This window comes from Pygocentrus nattereri, chromosome 27, assembly GCF_015220715.1.
Source record: "Pygocentrus nattereri isolate fPygNat1 chromosome 27, fPygNat1.pri, whole genome shotgun sequence".
In the NCBI taxonomy this organism is placed as follows: Eukaryota; Metazoa; Chordata; class Actinopteri; order Characiformes; family Serrasalmidae; genus Pygocentrus; species Pygocentrus nattereri.
Window position 1 is genome coordinate 12,600,721 of NC_051237.1, and position 21,736 is coordinate 12,622,456.

The following is a 21,736-nucleotide window of genomic DNA, read 5'->3' on the forward strand; positions in this document are numbered from 1 at the left end:
TCTATTCCTTAATTGTCCTAACCAACCTCACCTAAACACATGAAGGCAGAGCACCAGCATTCACTGGCTTGGTGTGGAAATCACCTCTGCTTGCAAATGGAAAGTGAAAAAGAATTGGATAGATAAACAGTTGAACTGTTTATTGAAGGTATTAGACATGTTTTTTCTCCCCTCAGTGAGTGTGATCATTCTTTTCTCTTGAACAATACACCCACTTACGTAAACAGGGCTACAGAAACTTTGCGCTAGTACATCTAATTTAAAATTACCTCTATGACGATTCTAGTCCTCCAACATTTTGTGCTCTTTCTCGATTGCTTACACAATTTTATTGTACATTGGCACACAATCCTTGAAAAACCAGAGCTCAGATTTCTTTTGCCTAAGCCACTGGCACTAAACTCTAAACACACATTACTGGAGTTGACTCCTTAGACACATTTTTGCAAGCCACTTCACATGAGGCTTCACCTCTAAGCATGAATGTTGTTAAAAAAGCCTTTTATACTTTATGTAGAAGTTTACTGACCAGTGTTCAGCCAGGCAGGTCTATGATATGCAAACAGACAGATGAATAAAAACATCAATTAGAGAAGTCTGCACTGCTTATTGCTGAAGAAAAGAAAAAATTGGAGGAATAGAGAGTTTCAGGATAATGAAGGAAAGAGAAAAGCCTCATCTGAAGGGACAAGTGTTTCTGATACTGGTTACACTAGTTGACCATATCAACCATAGTTCTGAACAAAACACAGACAAGACAATGTGTGTGCGTATTATATCTGTGTATTATATGTGTCAGCAAAGTTTACAAATATCAGAAAAGTTCTCACAAAGTTGAAAGAAGACCACCCAAGGGATGGTAAAATGTAGAGAATGACCTCACTGCCTCTCCACACGGTAGAGTGAGGTTTCATTCCCCACTCAGGTAGGCACACTATGCTGTTTAAATAAGAGTCCTTGGGCACCAAACACTACATTAACCATCACTACACATGTACTGCTGCATGATTACATTGTAAGTCACTCTGGATAAGAGCTTCAAGCTTCTAGATGGCTACTGCAACTGTTTTTGGCTATCAAGGTTTCAGATTTTTCCATTTTTATATATTACAGTATGTCATAGAATGCTAGTAACCACCTAATTAGTCTATTTAAGATTACTTAACAACTTTAAAGGCAAGTATGTGATGATTTAGGTATTCTGCCTGCACAGTGCTTATCTGGCTATAAGCTTCCATTGCTTTTCAGCTACATTAGCCTTGTAGCTCCAGTGTAAAACCAAAGAAGTTCAGACACTGTACTTGTATTTGGATAAGGCCAGGATTTTGCCTCCCTGAAAGGAGTATAGTATGAATGTAAGTGGTCAGCATACCAGAGTTCATGTCCTTGGTCAGTATGGGTGCAATATTACTATGTGTGGCTGCCGTCAGAATACATGGGGTCATCTATCATGTCATACTTTAATTATATAATACTAGCAGTCATGTTTTTCTTTACACTCTGTGCAACATTTTCTTTCCACCTCAAGCAAGAGACGTCCAGCACAATATCTACACAGTAATTTGACACAAAGTCAGTTTTTATTGTACAGTTAAAGCCTGGATGCAGATCCATCTACAGATCTCCATTTTAAACATCATATCCATCATTGCCAAATGGAGAAATGCTTTCATCATGCCTTAGAGGTACTATAACAGCGATCACTGCCAGGTGACCCTTTTTAAAGCCCTGGAGGATGAATGTAGTGGCATTGGGATAATGCTGGATCAGACATTCCAGAAGATTTTTCCAATGTAGGTTGGCCAGGCAAAACATTGCATGTTGTTTGGATGAGTGTTTATTTTCAGATTGAGATGAGAGGGACCAACAAAACGATGTTCAATTTAGTTTGATTTATGCATTATATTGTCTCCACGAAAGGGTTCTGGACTCTTTACAGTTTTTGTTTTATTCCTCTCATATATACTACAAAGTAAAACAAAATACATCACAAATTATCCTACAAATTGGCATGCAATGTGTCTATTCACTCATCCAGTGTCTACTAAACCCCATACATGGCCAGGGCCCAAAGCTTTATTATGCATTTCTATAACCTTGGAACAGCTCGAACTACAGTCCCTGTAGTTACAGAACAATAAGCTCTAGGATGTAATAAGTCTATGATTTTAAGGGGCTAATGTATCCAACAATGATAGCAGCACATTGTTGCTGTCAGAACAAAGCCTTGTATCTCCATTAACAAATGCATACATGCATGTAACTGAGTGAAACTGAGTCAGTCCTGTTGTTTCAATGAAACACAGTGACGTGTCAGATTTATTTGTTTGGTCAATGTAACCTCAACGTAACTCATTGTTTCTGATTTGCTCCTGGCATCATCTATTTGCACACTGTTTTGCTTATTTCACCCTCTCTCTATCTGTTGTTTTCCACCTGGCCCACCTTCCCTTTTGTGTGCACATTTTTCATACTCCTTGTTTTAATGCCTAGCCTCATTGTTATTGGCTGGAAGAGTGAGTTTCCATGTTCCCTGCTGCTGACTGCGTTTCTACAGCAAAATGTGCATACAGTCTTTAGAAATGTGTTCAGTAGTCACCAACCCTCCAGCAGATCTACTCTCCTGCAGAGCTTGCATCTAAAATGCTGCCTCCTCCTTACCTGACACTAATGTATCTGATTCAGCCAATCAAGGCATTCTGAAGGTGTTCATTGGTCATGTCTAGAGCTGGTGACCAGCGTATTAGGGCCTTTTAGATACTGTTCCTTGAAAAGTGAATAGGCAGTTGAGGAAAACTGTCAGAAACCAATAAATCAAACATGTGTAATATCTTATCTAGAGCTTGTACACTTTATCTTCTGGCAAAAGCATTGTCTTAATCCAGCGATGAAAACTTGGTAAGAGAGAAAAATGCTCGCTATATAAGGTCATTAGCTGCACTTCATCATGCCGTGCTGCTCATGCGGCCAAGCACTCTAGTTCATTTCAGACTTCAGCCTGTGTGTGTAATTTGAAGCTCATTAACCCGAGGAGCAGTAATATATGTGACAGTTAGCCCTTGTTTGTGATTTAGGTTACGCCGTTAGTTCTTCTGCTTCTCTGTGCAATTATTCCACTTCTAACCTCAAGTCATTTCCCGTCTAGCTTTAAATAGGCCACTGCAAGAGACTGGCAGTCAAGCAAATGTTTCCTGGCTGGCAAGCCTCCACCACCAGTTATGATAACTGAGAAGGCTTGTGCTTCATAATACATTAAGCTTTATATTATCATCTGTGGTTTCCAGTGTAGCTTTGTGAACTGGAGATCATGTACTTTCTTATCAGAATTGAGACCCACAACTGCACTATTGCTTTATATGGTAGCCTATAACTACTCTGTGTATGACCTTAAATTTTCCCAGCACTGGGTATTCATTTAAATGGAAATTGTGTACTTCATCTCTGTACATGACTTGCTCATTATGCATAGTGTACACAGACCGTAAAACACCAGTGAAAACTGGAGGTGCTGGAGCACAATAACAGAAGCAGCAACCTCTCACACACTTTGTTTACAGCCAGGGAAAAGGGTTTGTTTTGGCTCACGCTCTGTAGAAGCAATGCGTAATTATCATACCACAACAGTTTGAAAGAACAAATCTATTTATAGAGATTGGAGATTTATTAGATTCCTGAAACCCTTCGTAGGCACAGGCTGCTCTGAGCCAGCTGAATTTTCAGGACAAAAAAAGAGCAGAGCATTTTTCACTTGGTTATAGCGAAGGCTGTATTATGAGTAAGAAGACAGTCATACACATATTTTCAGGTTCGATGTGATTCTCTGCTCCAAGGTCAAAATCCCACAGATTTGATTGAAAATAAGCACAAGAATGCAGCTCCTAGTATTTATGAGTGACTAGAAAGTAAGTCATTTGAGCAATATATATTATCCATATATGCCCGGCCCTCTCCCTCCCGCTTTACTGTGATTGGGCGTTCAGATCATACCATTTTACATGCAAATCATCTTGTGCTCAAAAAGAAGCAAGATACACTTCTTAAGCAACTGAGTTACTGCATTTGATTCACCGCAAAACACAAGAAGGTGATAGAGAGCGATAATCAATAATAAAAAAACTGACTGATAAAAATGAAACTCAAAACGTTTTTCACATTCAGTTTGAGTCATTGTTTGTGCCAAGTGATGAACAGCTCTGGACGTTCAAATATCAGCTACCCTCTATATTGACTGGTCAGCTGTGATAATGTAAGGTGCTTTTTCATGAAGCTCAGGAGAAAAGTTGATTCAACATAAATGCACAGTTTAAAACCACAGAGTGGTGGTGCAGGCTAGAGGAGAGCTTTTAAGCGGTAGTGTGTGTTGCTCGATAGACAACGATGAAAAGATGCGCCCTGGAGAGAGTTTGAAAATGCCTCGTCTGAAGATATATCATTTTGATCTTTGACACTGGTTTCACAAAATATGTCAATACACTGTTTCCATGGGTACGGCTACTTGAGGGACTCACCTTTGAAATAAGCCTTGCATTACAAAGCCCTTCATCTGTGTGAATGCGAGCTTAAACAAGTATAACATTAAACAATAATAAGAGTGTAATAATAGTCATTATTGCACTCAGAGTAATCCAGTTCTTCATAATTCAGTATACGCTGCTTTTGTTTAATTAAATTATACCAACATGCTAGCTGCCAATAACCTGTTCGTGCCTCAAATTTGATGTCTCTCCATCTTTGTGATAATAGAACACAGCGCAGAAATAAAGTTCAAAAATGCCCTCACATGACCCACATCTGGAGTTAGGGGGCTATGAAGTGGGGTTGAGGTACACGTCATGTGCTTCTCACCATGTATAATTGGTGGATTTGTGTGTTTGCCTACATTTTATGTACATTTTCCAATGTACACTCAGGAAATCACAAAGAACTGACCCTTCATTCTAAAGTTGCGGCGGCAGTTTTGGAAAGTAGCAATGAAGCTAACAAGGCATTTTGATACATACGCCTATGATACAGAAATATATAGGCATCATGTTATATTCAAGTGCCATTTAAAGTAAATCTAAGAAGACATACAAGGATCAAGAAAATGCATTTAGAGGGCTGATATATTTATTTCAAGCCTAAATCTGCTAATTAAAGACACGTAGCAACAAGTTATCACTGTTTTACCTTGGATATTTGAAGAACATTCTATTTCTTGTTGTTTTCATTGCTGTATTAAACTTGAAAAACTCAGTTCAAATGAAGAGAAAAGGTTCTCAGGGTTCTTCTTGAAAATGGAGAGGCTAAAAGCAAAAGGAAGAAGTGGTGGAAGAGGAGGCTGTGACAGAGACAAGCAGAGATCTAGTGGACGGAAAGGAGGATGAAGTGGAGGAAGAGGAGGTTGGACAAGAGTTTGAAGTGGAAGAAAAAGTCTGATGTAGAGGCAGAGGAGGCTGATATGCAGAGAGAGATGGATATAGAAGGAGGACAGCTGTGTCAAGGCACCACCAAGTTGTGGTGAACAACTGGAACAACAGAATTCATTTTTCAAGAAAAGATTGCTTGAAGACACATGATTTTGACACAGTCAGTGGACATTTTTATATTGCATTTAGTTGCAACTTGTAACTGTAGAGCAAATATAAAACCAATAAAGTCTTTTTATGTGGTGATTCATTTTATCCCAAAGGACAAATCAGACAATCAGCAAATGTAATGCTATACTGTACAAAATTAGGCAGAGCCACCTCCTAGTGTGCTTTTGCCCCCCTTATGTTTGCACCCCAAATTAAAAGAAAGATCTGTTCACAAATCTGTTATTTGAAACACACAATGAAATTCACAATGAGAACAATGTGTTGACAGACAACAGCAATGAATCACAGTGGGTGAAAATTACAGTCTTGTCTGTTTGGCAGATGTGTGAATTTTTGAGAAAACATGTTCTGATGTAACCATGCATCAGCCAATAGGAGATGCTCTGATTCAGGGCTTCAGACAGCTGATGTTGAGCAAATTGGTAGAAAAACAGTATTGCTGTACAATCCAAAGCCATGGCAGCAGTACGATTGGATCTAGTGGGGCTAGACTCAAGCACTTTGATCACTGGCCCACCCAAAACGATGGTCAAATGTCTGAATTTGGTTTCAGAACTGAGGTTTTCTGAATAAATAAACCAAAACCACAAATTAAATGCCCTTGGGAAAAAAATGACAATTTAAATTTTCAAATTCAGCGTTCAAAATCTCTGTTTAATCAACGAGACTATACAATATGACACAGACATTAACCAGCACTCAAATCTAGAAAGTAAAGCATATTGAAGTTATGTTGGCCATTATTGCTCCTCTGTGTGAAGTGAGAGATATGTTTTTGTACTGTGGTCAACTAGTGCTATTATTTTCCTACTGCAGTGTTTGAACCACACTTAGCAAACACCTTAGTTAATATATCTATATATCTTATATCTATCAAGTGCTGATGAAAGATATGTGTGGAAATGCGCAGGGGAATGGACGTTCAGTATGCAAAAGAGGTTGAGGAACTGCATGAGGCTGAAAGTATGTCTGCAAAAGAGTGAAGCTGCATCAAAAGGCTGAAAGTTTGACCGTGAACTCCGCGTTCAGCCCACCCACGAATCTGTCATGCCTATATATAAAGAGCTCTATGAAGACAGTTCAAGACCGGTGTATTGTGTGCACATTTGTCTTTTGCACTCCCTACCAACAGAAGCAAGACCAAGCACTAATATTTTCCACTCACATATCAATACATTTTAATAGATACCAAAGATACAGAAATGTTCTTGTGAAGGTGGCCTAAACAAGTGGATTCATGTGGGCCCATGTGAGCATGTGTTAGTTGAGTTTTGGCAGTTCAAATGCCTCTGAAATCCATTACATCTACAGTCCCTTGCACAATTATTCGGCTTTTTGGTGAACTAACTTAATCTCACCCCGAAACAATGAGGAAAAACCCAACTTTTAATTGAAGTAAATTTATTCTGAGAAAAAAGTGCCACAATTATCGGCTCCCCTGCATTTAATACATTGTACCTTGCTTTGCCAATAAAACAGCACAAAACAGCTTCCTCCTATGGCATTTCATAAAACTGTAGCATATAGAGCAGGGAATTTCGGACCACTCCTCTTTACAGTATCTCTCCAGATCATCCAGGGTCCCAGTTCCTCTCCACTTTAACTTGCATCACATGTGTTCTAAGAGGTTTAGACCAGAGTACTGAGATGGCCATGTCGAAAGCTTGATTTTGTGTTTACTAAACCATTTTGCGTTGATCTGGACATATGTTTTGGATCATTGTCCTGCTAGAAGATTCAGTGACGACCCATTATTAGTTTCTTGGCAAAGGCAGACAGATTTCAATTTAAAATGTCCTGGTATTTCATGGAATTCATGATGCCATGTGCCCTAACAAGGTTCCCAGGGACTTTCAAGGAAAAACAGCTCTACATCATCACAGACTCTCCACAATGCTTAACAGTGGGCATCAGGTCATTTCAGTGTAGTCATCCTTCTTTTTACGCCAAACCTACCAAAGTGTTTGTTGCCAAAAAAAGCTCAGTTTTTGTTTCATCTGCTCATAGAACACAGTTACAGTCCCAGTGGCATTTAGCAAAATCTAGGTGCTTACGTTTGTGGGTAAATGGAAAAGGCTTTTTCCTGGCAATCCTTCCAAATAATCTGTTGCCGTTGAGGTGGCATCTGATGGTAGTTTTGGAGACTTGGTCAACCCCAAGGTACTTTATTCTGTAACTCTCCAACAGCCATCCTTGGGTTTTTTTTTTGCTTTTTGTCACAGTTCTAGTTTGAACCTTTGAACTATTGCCCTAACTTTAGATATGGCCATTTTCATGTGAGCAGTTATTTTGTTATATCCATTTCCTGACTTATCAAGGTCACACTTTTCTCCTATTTGAATTTTATGTTTTCTTGTCTTTCCCATGTTGAAGAATGACCAAAGGAATTTTGACAATTCTCAGGGGGTACCAATAATTGTGGCACATGTGGTTTGAAAAAAAAAATGTGTTATAAATACATAAAATAAATAAATACATATTTTCTGATCTCAGAATACATTTTCTTCAATTAAAGTTGATTTTTTCTCAGTGTGTTAGTGTGAGATTAAGTTAAACAAAATACGAATTTATTCAAACTCTTTTTAATCTTTACCAGGGTTGCCAATAATTAAAGAGTATTGTAGTATTCATTGTACATTAAAATATGCAGATCTAGTGGTAATTTCTCCTGAAAGAGTGAGAAAACCCTCCAAACAAATACATTCAAAAAACAAATAGTATATTTTCTCTCCTCAGCTTTACCAGTAAAATCCATGCAAAAATCTCACGGAGGCTGCCACTGTGAGTGAGTGCAGAATAGAACGTGACGCTGTCATCACTTTGTCAGTGAAATTTCCACAAACTAGAAATGACGCTAAGAGCACCACTAGGGGTTATACCTGACACCACTGCTGAACGTTAAAGCTTAAGGCCATTAAAATATGTGAATTTTGATCTGGTAATGCCTGTTTTCTGAAACTTGCCATCATAGAAATATGTGAAGTTGTTGTGAAACGAGTCAAATTTCTTTTCAAGTTGAAAAGAGGACAGCGAGATATCAAAGAAGCCGTTATCAGCCAGACTAGTTATCAAGCCCACTGACAGCCTTGGAAGAGAATGTCTCTGCTCATGAATGTTTGATCACTTGTGATGATTTGTCTCAGAATCTATGAAGAACACAAACATCAGCCATAAATGAATGCCTTCTGGGTTTGAACCTGAGTACTTCCACTGAAAGGGTCAAAGACCTCTAGGACAATTTAACTTGGCAAGAGTGCCAATACTGTCAATATTAGCTCCATTTTCTGTCAGTTATAATGTACTTTATGGCCAAAAGTATGTGGACAGCCTATATGAGCTTATTGGACATCTCATTTCAAAACCATGGGCATTAATATGCAGTTGGCCACTCTTTATCACAAATATCATTACTGCTGTGATTTGGTTGCTGGCATTCGACAGTGTCATGTGCTACAGATCATAACAGCTAGATTGCTCTGTGACAGTATCGAGTGCTCTATTGATTGAGCAAACAAACCTAAACCACTGTTTTAAATGCTTTAATATTGGCAACTCCTTCCGCCAAGAAAAGTAGTATCTTTTGGATAGAGCCATGAAACTGTCACAATATCAGGTTCAGCTCAGCTTTTTCAGTATTTGCCAGATTATGTTGAAAGTTTTTTCTAGTCAGTCTGTAAATCATTTCACAGCACATCATGTTGGCTGAATTATACTCTGTTAATTTCTGGCAAATTCCACTTTGTTTCATCCTGTCAAAACAGTTGCCAACTGAAAAGCTTGTTTAAGGGCAACGACAGGTTCGGTATTTGATGTAAAACTGCTGCAACATTCTTCTGAATCTGACCAAACAGGCTGCAGGTCAACTGCTGTCTTTTTGAAGTTATTCAAGGTCTCCGTTTTCTGATTTTGTAGTATATACAAAAGAAGAACCTAACAATGATTAATGTGAGCTGCAGCATAAATGGAGTAAAAAACGCTACAATATTTCTCCACCAACCAGGCTGTGCTGTCGGAACTAACTGTATAGTTTTAACTGTTGTATAAAATAATAAACATTTTTAATGTAATAAGTGATTAAAAATAACTGAGCAATAGTGTGTGATATATAAAAAATAGATGTATTCAATATGCTTGTTCTTGTTTTAGGTCAAAGAACAGTGGGGGCTCAGCAGTACCTGTAGTTGTTTTTCTCGCTGCCGATGTTGAAGTGGTCATACTGGGAGAAGGCCTGATGTCCATCCCAGTCGGTCAGCTCCACGCGGAGAGCATACTGCCTCTGACTGGTCAGCATGTACACAAACTCGTTCCCCAGCCAGTGCTCAGCCGACACACTCCCAAAGCCCTGCAAAAGAGAGCGCGCCCAGGTCACTGCAGGAATTCAGCAGGGTTAGTGATGAACCCTGGAGCAGGCCATGGGAACCACAGGCCTGTCCAAGAGAGCGCAGGAACCAGCAACAACAACCAACTCTCCATTTATCTTTTTTTCCTTTTTTCCTTTTCCTAAGCTTATAATCGCATGAATTCAGGGAAGGGCTGACATACAATAGAATCAATGCTCATTGACCTACTTTAGGTTTTTAATGCTTGCATTTTAAAAAAAAAATCAGAAAAATAGAAGCTCTGAAGGGACAGTACCATAGAGGATAAAGAGGGGAAACAGTGTCCATTTACTGTTCAATTAAACCATAAATGTGCATTAGTTTAGCATGCACAAGAGGATTATGCATGAAGCTATACGAAGTTCATTTCGTTTTTATAGCTCAGAAAGGAAAATGTTTGCAAGGGTTTTTTTCCCCACTATAAGTTACAGAATAAATGATTTATATGTCTAATAATCTCTAGTCTTTGCGTTTAAGAAAAGCGGATGTTAATGAAACAAAACAAATTATATTTTAAAATAAAATTGATGCTTCTATCAACTTATGTCTCAATCATTCATCTTATTTTAAGATATTGACAATATTTTAATATATTGATAATATTTTAACTTATGAAACATTTATTGTGATTTTATTAATGACATAATTAGATGTAAATTCATTTTCTTCTTATTATTATTGCATTTGATATACTACCACTACTACTACTACTACTACTACTACTACTACTACTACTACTACTACTAATAATAATAATAATAATAATAATAATGTAAACAACATTTAACATTGGAGGCATGGTTTTGCATTCATCATTTCATTGGTAGGTGTAAATGATCATTAGACATAACAGAACAAATCAGGCGTGGATGAAATGCTGCTGAACTGCAAAACGCACAGCTCCTGATCAAAATGGTTAGCATATAGCACTAAAGCTAGCCTGTCAATGAAACTCTAGTGAACAACTTTGTGTCTTTATGATGAAAATCACAATAAATATAATAATCAAATTGTAATTTTGGGCAGAATTATGAATGAGGGCACTTCTCACCCTGAAGATCCAACTCTATATTTCCACATATTTCCCTTTCATAATCTTATATTTGCAATGTTAGAAATCTCAGGCAAAACTTGTTGAAGGACGTGTCTGCTGAGGATGAAAGTAAATTATTATTACGTGTACTATTGTCATCATATCTTCATGTTGATGCTGATGGTAGCATAAACATGGCGGAAATTAATCAGAAGGACACAAAACAAGTTCCTTACTTCATATATCATCCAAACACAAGTAACTACAGCCCTCTCCTTTCCCACTTTGTTTTCTTGTCACTTACACAATGTTATGCTGCTGCATACAGTTTGCATAGTTCATCCACTCAGGACTGAGTATTTACTCAGTATTTGTTGTTGGTTTTGAGTCTAGTTGTGTATTTATTGTACTATTATAACTGTACTGCACTGTCTTGTATAGTCTGTCTCTTGGTCACTTGTACTGTGTGGTCCAGTAAACACTGTCTTTGTCTTGTATGTTGTTCCACTGTATATTTACATATACAGTTGGAATGACAAAAAATCTTTCTTGATCTTTATCTGCTCCTTTTCTCTTGTTTCATAAGAGACTCAAGCAATCAGTAAAGCATTATGAAGAGCAACCAAACAACAGTCATGTGTATTAACAAGACTGAGATATGCTGTCAAAATTAATGTAGAGGAATTACTAATATGCAAAACAAATCATTCTGTTCTACAGTCCCACAGCCACAGTCCTATCAATGCATAATGCACTATACACATGCAACAGTTTGCACTGCTTCTCGTGAGCAGGGCTTTTGTGATTCTCATTTGTGTCATCACTTTGTCATTACTCCTAATCTCCTAATATAACAGTCGGGACTCCCCTCCCACTTGCAATCACTTCTCATGTGTGCGCTGTAAAGGCTCAGCTTATTACAGTGGCTGGAAAGGCTTCTGGGCCATGTCTTAATGCAGCACAGGTGCTAGCAACAGTTACACACAGTCCAGCAGCAGATCAGAACCAAAGCCCCCTTTTTTGAATGGACTAATAATAATAATAATAATACATTTAATTTAAAAGCACTTTTCTCGACACTCAAGGACACTGTACAAAATGTAGGGTTAAAAAAAAAAAAGAAAAAAAAAAATTAATAAATTTAATAAATTAAATTTAGGGACTGTACCCTAAATGAAGACAACTTGGCTCTGGAACACTCAATGATGCTAGACGCAGAAAATGTTTTTAACAGGGACTACTCTTGATACTCTTGATACACTACTTGGGAAAATGTGGAGATCTGACCATCACACTTATATGAGCTTGTTGGACATTCCGTTTCGGCCACCCCCCTAACACCTCCTGCCTCCATATGTCTTGGAAGGCTTTAGTCAGTCAAAAGGGCATTTATGAGGTCAAGCACTAATGTTGGATGAGAACTCTCGGCTCACAGTTGACATTCTAATTCATCCCAAAGACTTTCAGTGGGGTTGGGATCAGGGCTCTGTGCAGGCTACTGGAGTTCGTCCACAGCAATCTCATCAAATCATGTTTTCATGCACCTCACAGTGTGGGGCATAGTCATGCTGGACTTCCCCAAACTGTTGGTGCATATAATTTCTAAATATAAAGTTGCAAGCATATTATTCTCTAAAATGTATTTGCATGCTCTAGCATTAAAATTATTCTTACTGGAACTAAGTGGTCCAAATCTTGAAATAATTATTGGCTCAGACCATTATACCTCCTCCACCAAACTTTACTGTTTGCATGAAGCAGTCCAGAAGGTAGTGTTCTTCTGGCACCCAACAAACCCAGATTCATTTATCAGACTACCAGATAGTGGAGCATGATTAATCACTCCAGAGAACATGTTTCCATTGCTCCAGAATTCAGCTTTACACCACTCCAACTGATGCTTGGCATTTAGCACTGTAATCGTAGATTTGTATGCAGCTGGAAACCCATTTCATGAAGCTTCCAAAGCACAGTTCTTATGCTGATGTTGCTTCCACAAGCAGTTTGCGCAGTCAACTGCTTTATTATCTAGCTCATCAGTATGACTAAATGTTTTTTACCAGACATTGCATGACTATGTGCTTGATTTCAAACATATTAGCAATGGGTGTAACAAGCACTCAATAAGTACATATGGTGTCCACATATTTTTGATCATTTAATGTGTCATTCATTGTGATGGTATTGGCATTGTACTCCTGAAGTCACAGTCATCACTAGCAATCAGGACTGTGACTAGGTCTGGGTGCTTTTAAGTGCCCATGATTTTTTCTGGAATTAAAAAAATAAATATTTATTATGTGGGTATGTAAATGACATTAAATCACTTTAACACCTTAAATGGCCAAAGCCCTCCGGCAGGCCCAAAGTGTTATTATACCGTTCTATAACCAAAGCAAAAATTAAGCTACTTTGCATTGAAGTCCCTGTTGTTATTGAATAATAAGCCTTAGTATGCAATAAGCCTGAGATTTACGGGGTTATTAAATATATTATGGCTGGTAAACTTCAGTCACACCCCTGCTAGTGATGACAAAAGTGTGGTGTAATTTTCCCTCAGGGCTTTCCAAAACCCTAATGGTTTCTGGGAAGCAAAAATGCATGTCTGTAAAGATTCTATTTTTATTCAGTAGAATCATGCTTGTATTTAAGCTCTACAAGCATTATAGTGCTACTCTTGTTCATTCTTAAGTTCTGGATGGAAACAAAAAGGTTAATTCTTTGGATAGCAAACAGAATATTGGCCAATCAGCAATTGTTTTCCTCCACGGCGTCTAGGTAGATATAGCTAAGAAAGCTCTCCTATTGGTTAGGATTTCAAGAGCTGAAGAGTAGGCCCAATGCATCAGATTAATTATCAGCATAATGATGAAGTGACAGAGTAAGCAACTAATCATGTGCCATTTCCAATAGGGAAAAAAACACTGCTCCAGGCCTTCTGGAAGTCTAATATACATCATTAGCTGTGAATACGAGGCATAGCCTAATTAGTGGGTTGTTAGAAATGGAAAACAGCTGCAGCAGCTCTACACCAGAACTCACTACTGAAAGAGTCTGAAAAGTATACTGAAAGTGTAAAGCTGCTATAAGGTAAAACAAATGCTAAGAATCAGTAAAACTCCAAGTAAAACATGGAATCTTTTACAAGAATAAAATGTCTGCGTTTAATCTATAAACTCCAAAAACTTTCCCTGCTAATTGACATTAGCTCAGTGCTAACAAACTATTAGAATCCCACAGCGATGTCAGTAGAAATTATCAGAGGATTTTATTCCTTATTTGACCAAGTTTTGACACTGAACTGAAGGCGTAGTTCTAATAGTCGTGATTCACACCTGGAAATTTATATTCATTGTTTATAAGTAGAAGAGGAGATATTTTGCTGTTATTCAGATTTGATGAAACATACTTGTTGTTTGTTTTGCATGAATAAAGAAGGTCTTTTACAGTTTGCCTTTGCTTGTGTGCAGGCTTAATCTTATTGATGCAACTTGTAAATGTAATTCATCCTATAATTATATCACTTTAATGAATTATGTAGTTAATAGTTATGTTTATACAGTATAATATGTGATATGTAATATGTGATATAATATAATATATAGTGTATATGTTATAATATATATTGAACAGTTATAAATTTAGAATATAAAGGGTGAAAACCTGGTTCTGCTGTTAATTGCTGGCCCTTGATTTCGAGGAAACCTTACGGCAGGGTTACAGGCTGAGTGGTTTATGATGTAAATATGGGACATTCCTCTGGTCTAAGGCAAGTCCTGCATGGGTGGAATGACATTACTAAAATCCTCTCTAAATGCGCCTGTGTGTGTGTTTGCGGAGGCGTGGGCTCAGTGATTGGTTTTTAAAAGCCAGGCCTCACACCCTGAGCACATAAGTGTTCTGGAGTACAGCAGGCGCTGAGACAAGTTCACACGCAGGGCCACTTAATTTCTCATGCGAACTTCATGAGTAACTGAAATGGCAGAGGGGAGATCGATTGCTATTTAATATTCAAAATGAAACATCCTCTTGGGTGTGTGGTTATAGAAAAAGCTCAGTGTCGCAATAATCCTCTCTAAGGTTGCTATGCATCACTTCACTAATAGACGTAAATAGCAACCTTTCCAAACCTGCTCTCCTTCAAAATCAAATCTCTGCCAAACCCAGAAATATGTTTCAGCCATCTGAATAAGTTACCCAATTCCGTTCTTTTTGCTATCATGAGAGCAAGAGCAAAAGAGAAGTGGAATTGGAGGTCCTGCATTGCTAAAAAATAGCGCTTTCCAAATGGTTCTTGGCATGGACACATTCATCTAATTAGTGTTGAACTTGTGCACTATACAAATGTTCTCCAAATTTTAAGATCCCTCACACTTACATATCTCATTCATTGAAAGTTTTTTTATACCCCCAAATATGCTTCTTCTTTACTATCACTCTTTTGGGCACCTTTATTTTTAAGTTTCCACCATGCTAAGTTATTTAAATGTGGGAGTCATGTAAAACATCTCTTTATTAAAAGGTCTTCAATAGAGTTTACATTACCTCATTCGCCCTTAGCAGCGCTCTCAAACAAATCCAGGTCAAAAATACTTCTTTCTTAAAACAGGACTGTCAGTCTAGGTCATTGTGGAGAATATATAGAGTCATTTAGCATACTGAGATCCCATCAGTCAGCAAACAGCTATTGTACAGCGGATATAAATGGATTGAGTATCCAAATAATCAATTTTCCAGGCAGATGTGACTCTAATGCCAGCTGAATTGGAGGTCAGCCGTGATGTTTCCTCTGCTTTAGGTTAAGGTATCCAACTGAGATTCTACTCCATGTGCTTTTTTTCATTTTCAGGGTATAACAAACATGCTGTACAGACTCTTTTTACAGGCTTTGTATACTCTGAATGTTCCTTGATCTTTCTGATGGTGAAACGTTTGATCTTGTTAAACTTTTAAACCCTATAAATACACACACACACACACACACACACATTTTATAAGCTGCTTATCTTTCGTCATTTATATATAAACATACACCAATGACATAGAAGGATAATGATATGTATATATATATATATATATATATATATATGTGTGTGTGTGTGTGTGTGTGTGTGTGTGTGTGTGTGTGTGTGTGTGTGTGTGTGTATATATGTGTAAATCTTCTATTTGTGGCAGTAGTGCAAGTGCATTTCTCCTAAATAGGCTCTACAATCAAAGTTTCGTGATTCTAACTTCAAGCTTCAAAACTGTGACCAATTAAAACAGCACAAAAACCGTAGAATAATAAAACAAAGAACAGTAAATTGTCTTTTTAAATTGCAGTTGCATTAATAAAAATAGTAATAACCAATTAAGACTAGGGTTCAAAAGTTTAGTATGTTTTTTTTTGTTGCTCACCACACTGAAAATAATATCGGTAATAAAAAAGTACTTAACAGCTCCTTAAACTAGCTGGAGGGGCCAATGTAGCAGTATGTGGCTTCTGAACGTAATGGAACATTAATTACATGCAATTCACGCGGATCTGAAGCACAGTTAATAAACACCTGCTAAAGTCTTCTAACTTACATCATGCTGTCCCATGGCATTTGCTGGAGCCATGCTCTGTTGATAAAACCCATCATGTGTGCAGAAAAAATGGTGCATGTAGCCAAGAGTCTAATGTGGAGAACAAACGGTTATTGCTTTTGGACTTTGTGAGGTTTTCTCATCTGTGAAAGACACTGAAACTGAGTCATGCCCTCTGGCGCTTGTGTGCCAGCCCAGACATTCAGTCCAGTGTTGCTGAGTGGGGAATCATCCCACCTCTAAAATAAAGAGTCATACATCTGCTTACTCTTCTATTGGACAGCTTAAACATTCCTCAACAGTCTTTTCAACAGGCTAAATCAAGTACAGCTGAAGTTGGGAGATATATAACCTACATATGTTGTCTGAAAGGGAGTTAATCAGCATGATGGCTATAGAGATGGATGTTATAAAGTCAGGATAAGGTTAGAAATGAGATGTCTGGCTACGTACCATTTTGTATTCTTTCCATGTTCTCTGGAAATCAACACTGCCATCCTCCCGATGCTGGATTACTGTCCATCCTCCACCAGCAGACTCCATGTTGCAGTATACCTGTTTGCACACAAATCCATTGATGTTCATTCTCAAGAGAATTATATTTGTGCTCCAACCACAAAAAAGCTTTGTTCTTAGCAACCATTGTGAGGTTGAACAAGCTTTACAGAATGTCAGCCAAAATGTAACCCCTTAACATTCCAGGCTTATTACATACTAAGGCTTATTATTCATTACCTACAGGGAGTTCAGTGCAAACTAATGGAGCTTTTCTTGGGTTACAGAAGTGTATAATGAAACTTTGGGCATGCTGGCAGGCTAAAGAGAGAAAATATACAAATTATATGCAAATAATGAGAATTTACATGTTCTTTACTTAAACTGGACTCCTAAATAGTTGTTTTCAGTGTTTAAAGTTTAAAATGTTACTTGACCAATCAGGACTACGCTGTTGTAGATAATCGAAACCAGGCAGGCTGGAAACAACAACATAATTGGCTTCAATATTAACGTTAATTTTTACGTTAATTATGTAACGATTAATTACACAGTAAAAAAAACTGCCTCCTATCTATTGGAACAGTGTGACCTACCACACCCTCGCAATAGTAGCTATGAAAGCATTTATGGGCAGAGCATGGATAGTTCACTTGTAGGTCTAGTTTGTGTTGCTCTTCCTCTACTTAGAAAATTCCTGCCATGTTGATTTTCTTTGGCTTGCAGCAATTAGAGCAGGTCAGAAGATCAGACCAAAGACCAAAATGGGGACACAAAGGGACACATGGCTGTAATCTAGTCATATGTGAGCAGCATAAAGTTCTCTTTGGTGGCAAAGCTTATACACCTGAATACACACAGACCGTTTAAAGGACAGTTATCCAACTACAACTGACTCTGGATCTGTAGTGTAACAAGACACCCAGACACATGTCTACACACACACACACACACACACACACACATACACACACATATAAACATGCTCTTTTGACAGCACCTTCTCCCTGAAGCCCTATATATATATTATACAACCTATTCATTTCTGCACTCATATCATTTTTCTCCCTACAGTTTACCATAAAGGGATTATCTCATGCTTTATCACAGTGTCCCCTCCAGTTTGACCCTGATCTCCCAAACTAACCCCAAATGTCCTTAGAACATAAGGAGCCAATCTAGTCTTTGTGGACCACCGGCCAGTCCACATTTCTGATCTATTCCAGTCCTCAGCACACCTGGGCTATAAACTGCTGGTTACCTGGGTCATCTGAATTTTGTTCTAGAATAGAACAAAAACTTGGACCAGCTATGGGTCCTTGAGGACTGGACTGGAAACCTCTGATATAAATAAGTGCTAAGTATTTTTCGCACAAAGTTGGCTCAAATTTACTATGCGGCCCCTCCACCCTACCTCATACCCTCTGGCTGCACTCTGTCGAGGTGCTGACTACCTGCCTCCCTTCACTGACCCAGCCAAAATGATCCTAGGCAATCATTCTTCTCTGGATCAATATAGCCACCATGGCTCTCCTCCTGACTTTTCCTATCAATAATATAGTGCTGCCTAGTACAGCACTGCCAAAGTTTCCTTATCTTCCACATGTCCTTTAAATTCATGAAAGGCTTGCTAATTAATGGATGATTTGAATACGGTCTACTGGGAAGGCACTAAAACATGCAGCAATGAGGACCAAGACCAGACATAAAACACATCAATAAATACATTGTCATAAGGAGATAACAGCAAGAAAGAAGAGTATCAGTTCAGGTACTTCAATGCCAGCCCAGCAGGGGACAATAAGACCTCATAAAATGTGATGCCAAACATCACAAGAAGACCACTGCAAGCACGCGCATCACGTAGAGATTTTCTAAACAATTGATGGCTACATGTAATAACCATAACAGGCTTGTTTGACTTAACTGAAGCTGACAGATTTCCATAATTTGATATCTCACATAGATTCAAATCCGAATTTCTGCCCGAAAATAAAAGCTCAAAAGAGGAAAAACAGTGTTCGCTGCCATTGATACGCAACTGTGTCTGAAAAGTCCACACGGTCCTGATTAGGCAGAGTTTCTTGCCTTTCTCCATTTGATTTATGGAGTTAGATTTTTTTCCCAAATCTGACTTTGCTATTGTAAATTGGTTCACCCAGTTGGTCCTTCATAGCAACTGTAACTATGCCTAAGATGCAGCATATTTGTTAACCTGAAAAGTTAGTTTCACAGGAGGATTTTTGGAAAGAGTAAATTGTTGCTCAATTCTTGATGAGGAGATATGTAAGATCTCAATTAATGTGTGTAAGACTGCCTAACAAACAAGAGAGGAGCATTTTCAGAAGAAGAATGGTTAAACTAACCAGTGCCGCTATGGCGAGGGGATAGCAGCACTCACTGGAGAAGCCAGCCAACATGGGACCCCCTGAATACCAGGAGGTGTTTCACAAACTGATCAAATCGCTCCTCTTTAGAATTACTACAAATTAATATTTACAATTAAGCAGACACCCATTTAAAACAACAGAGAGCCTCCAACTAAGAGTATAATGAAAAAGTAAAGCCGTGGTTGGGATAGTGTAGTGGTTAACACCTCTGCCTTCTACACTGTAGACTGGGGTTCAATCCCCACCTGGGCAAACACCCTACACTATACCAATAAGAGTACTTGGGCAAGACTCCTAACACCGCCTTGGCCTACCTATGTAAAATGATCAAATTGTAAGTCGCTCTGGATAAGAGCGTCAGCCAAATGCCATAAATGTAAATGTAAAGCTAAATTCAATAATAAATAATTCATGAAATGAAAAATTTCAGAACATTCTGAAACAACCTAGACATCCATCATATTTCAGACAGAGTACTGCTCAGTCTTTAAATGAAAACAGAAACAAGCATGCACAACAGTCAGAGATTTCAAAAGTCTCCACCCTGGACTGCATTTTCAAAAAGATCTGTTTTCATTGACTTAAAACGCAGGTTTCTTGTGGACAGAAGGCCAAAACGCAGAGGAAAAAAAAACACTTTTCAAAACTATAAAAAATGTCTTTGACACCTTCATCTTCATCTTCTGTCTTCTTAGAAAGGCTCCATACTCTATACATTCAAACTTACAAGGCCAGCCGCAATCAAGAGGAGTTACATTTCATGTCTGAGGAGATCTGAACACACACACCTTTTTGGTTTCTTGAGGGCTGATGTTGATGGTGTATACTCCGTTCTTCCGGATTCCTGACTCATACAAATCAGCACAGTCACGAAATTTCTTCTCCTCGTCAGCTTGCTTTGTGCTGTTGGGCACCACTGTAGAAACAAAAAAAGCCTGCTATTCACATGGACGTGCAAATCTCTAAATCTCACAACATTCCAATTTGATTTTAACTTCAGAGCATAATTTACTGTTTCGTAAAATTTCAAATTTCACCACAATTCAGTTAGATTAGATTCATCGGTATCTGACAGCATGACACAGTTGGTTTCTATGCCACAGGACGGTTTGATTGGTTGCTGCTTAGCTTTTATGCATAAAGTTTGTTCAGAGGGAATGAGTGCAGAGTGGGTGGGGCATCCATCAGCAATTTGCTGTGCCAGTTATAGCGTACACTGGTGTTTTCTGTCATATACAAACATAAGATATATATATATATATATATATATATATATATATATATATGTGTGTGTATATATATATATATATATATATATATATATATGCAGACCATCACTTTCAGGACAAAATGGGGTGTTCCTTTGTTTGGATAGTCCACTATGGTCCCCTATAGATAATCTATAGGTGTTCAAATTGTTAGCAAATATATATATATATATATATATATATATATATATATATATATATATATACACATATATATATATATATATATATATATATATATATATATATATATATATATATATATATATATGCGGACCATCACTTTCAGGACAAAATGGGGTGTTCCTTTGTTTGGATAGTCCACTATGGTCCCCTATAGATAATCTATAGGTGTTCAAATTGTTAGCAAACTATGTGCTAAAACTCAGTTGATTCTAAACAGTGGGGTGATTATAGTTAGAATTTGCACCAGGGTTAGGGCTAGGACTAGGGTGAGGGTTGGGTTTAGGTTTTGGGTTAAGTTTAAGGTTAGGTTTAGAATTAGAGCCAGGTTTAGAGTTAAAGTTATTTAGTTGAATGCAAGTTGAAAGTAAATTATCTACAAAACCTCAAAATGCTGAAACCCAAATTTTGTCATTTTTTGTTTTTCTTCATAATTTGTGAACTGCCTTTAACACTGTGTAAAATTTAACATGGAATGGATGGAAAGAAATGGTCCAGAGTTTTTTCTTAAATTATGTGCAATTCATGTGATGCTTTAAAATATTTGAGCTATATATATTTAAATGTGCCATTTATATGCACATATATCTCAATTATAAGCAAATATAATCCACACTTGACAGATATTTATTGAAGTATACTTCCTTTGCATGTGGGTAGCATGTTATGGCATGAAAATCGCACCCTCCTGCATCCTTGAAGGAAGATTACTTCAAAAATGACCGATGACAGTTTACAGTTATAAGAACAGTCAGACATAACATGGCCATATACCCTCCAGTGCTGTAACTGAGTCTTAACATGGGTGATGCAGGCTGCCACCACTAAGCTCTCCATTTCA

At 37.9% G+C, this 21,736-nt stretch overlaps 1 protein-coding gene across 1 annotated transcript in view; it reads right to left on the bottom strand.

Annotated features, from left to right (window-relative positions):
* Window positions 1-21,736, bottom strand: part of angpt1 (angiopoietin 1) — an 82,445-nt gene that overhangs the window by 19,037 nt on the left and 41,672 nt on the right. Inside the window, exons 5-7 of the mRNA XM_017703106.2 lie at window positions 20,233-20,360; window positions 17,013-17,114; window positions 9,755-9,921 (exon numbers count right to left, since the gene is read on the bottom strand). Of these exons, the coding sequence (XP_017558595.1) occupies window positions 9,755-9,921; window positions 17,013-17,114; window positions 20,233-20,360 (397 nt within the window). The remainder of the gene's footprint in view (window positions 1-9,754; window positions 9,922-17,012; window positions 17,115-20,232; window positions 20,361-21,736) is intronic.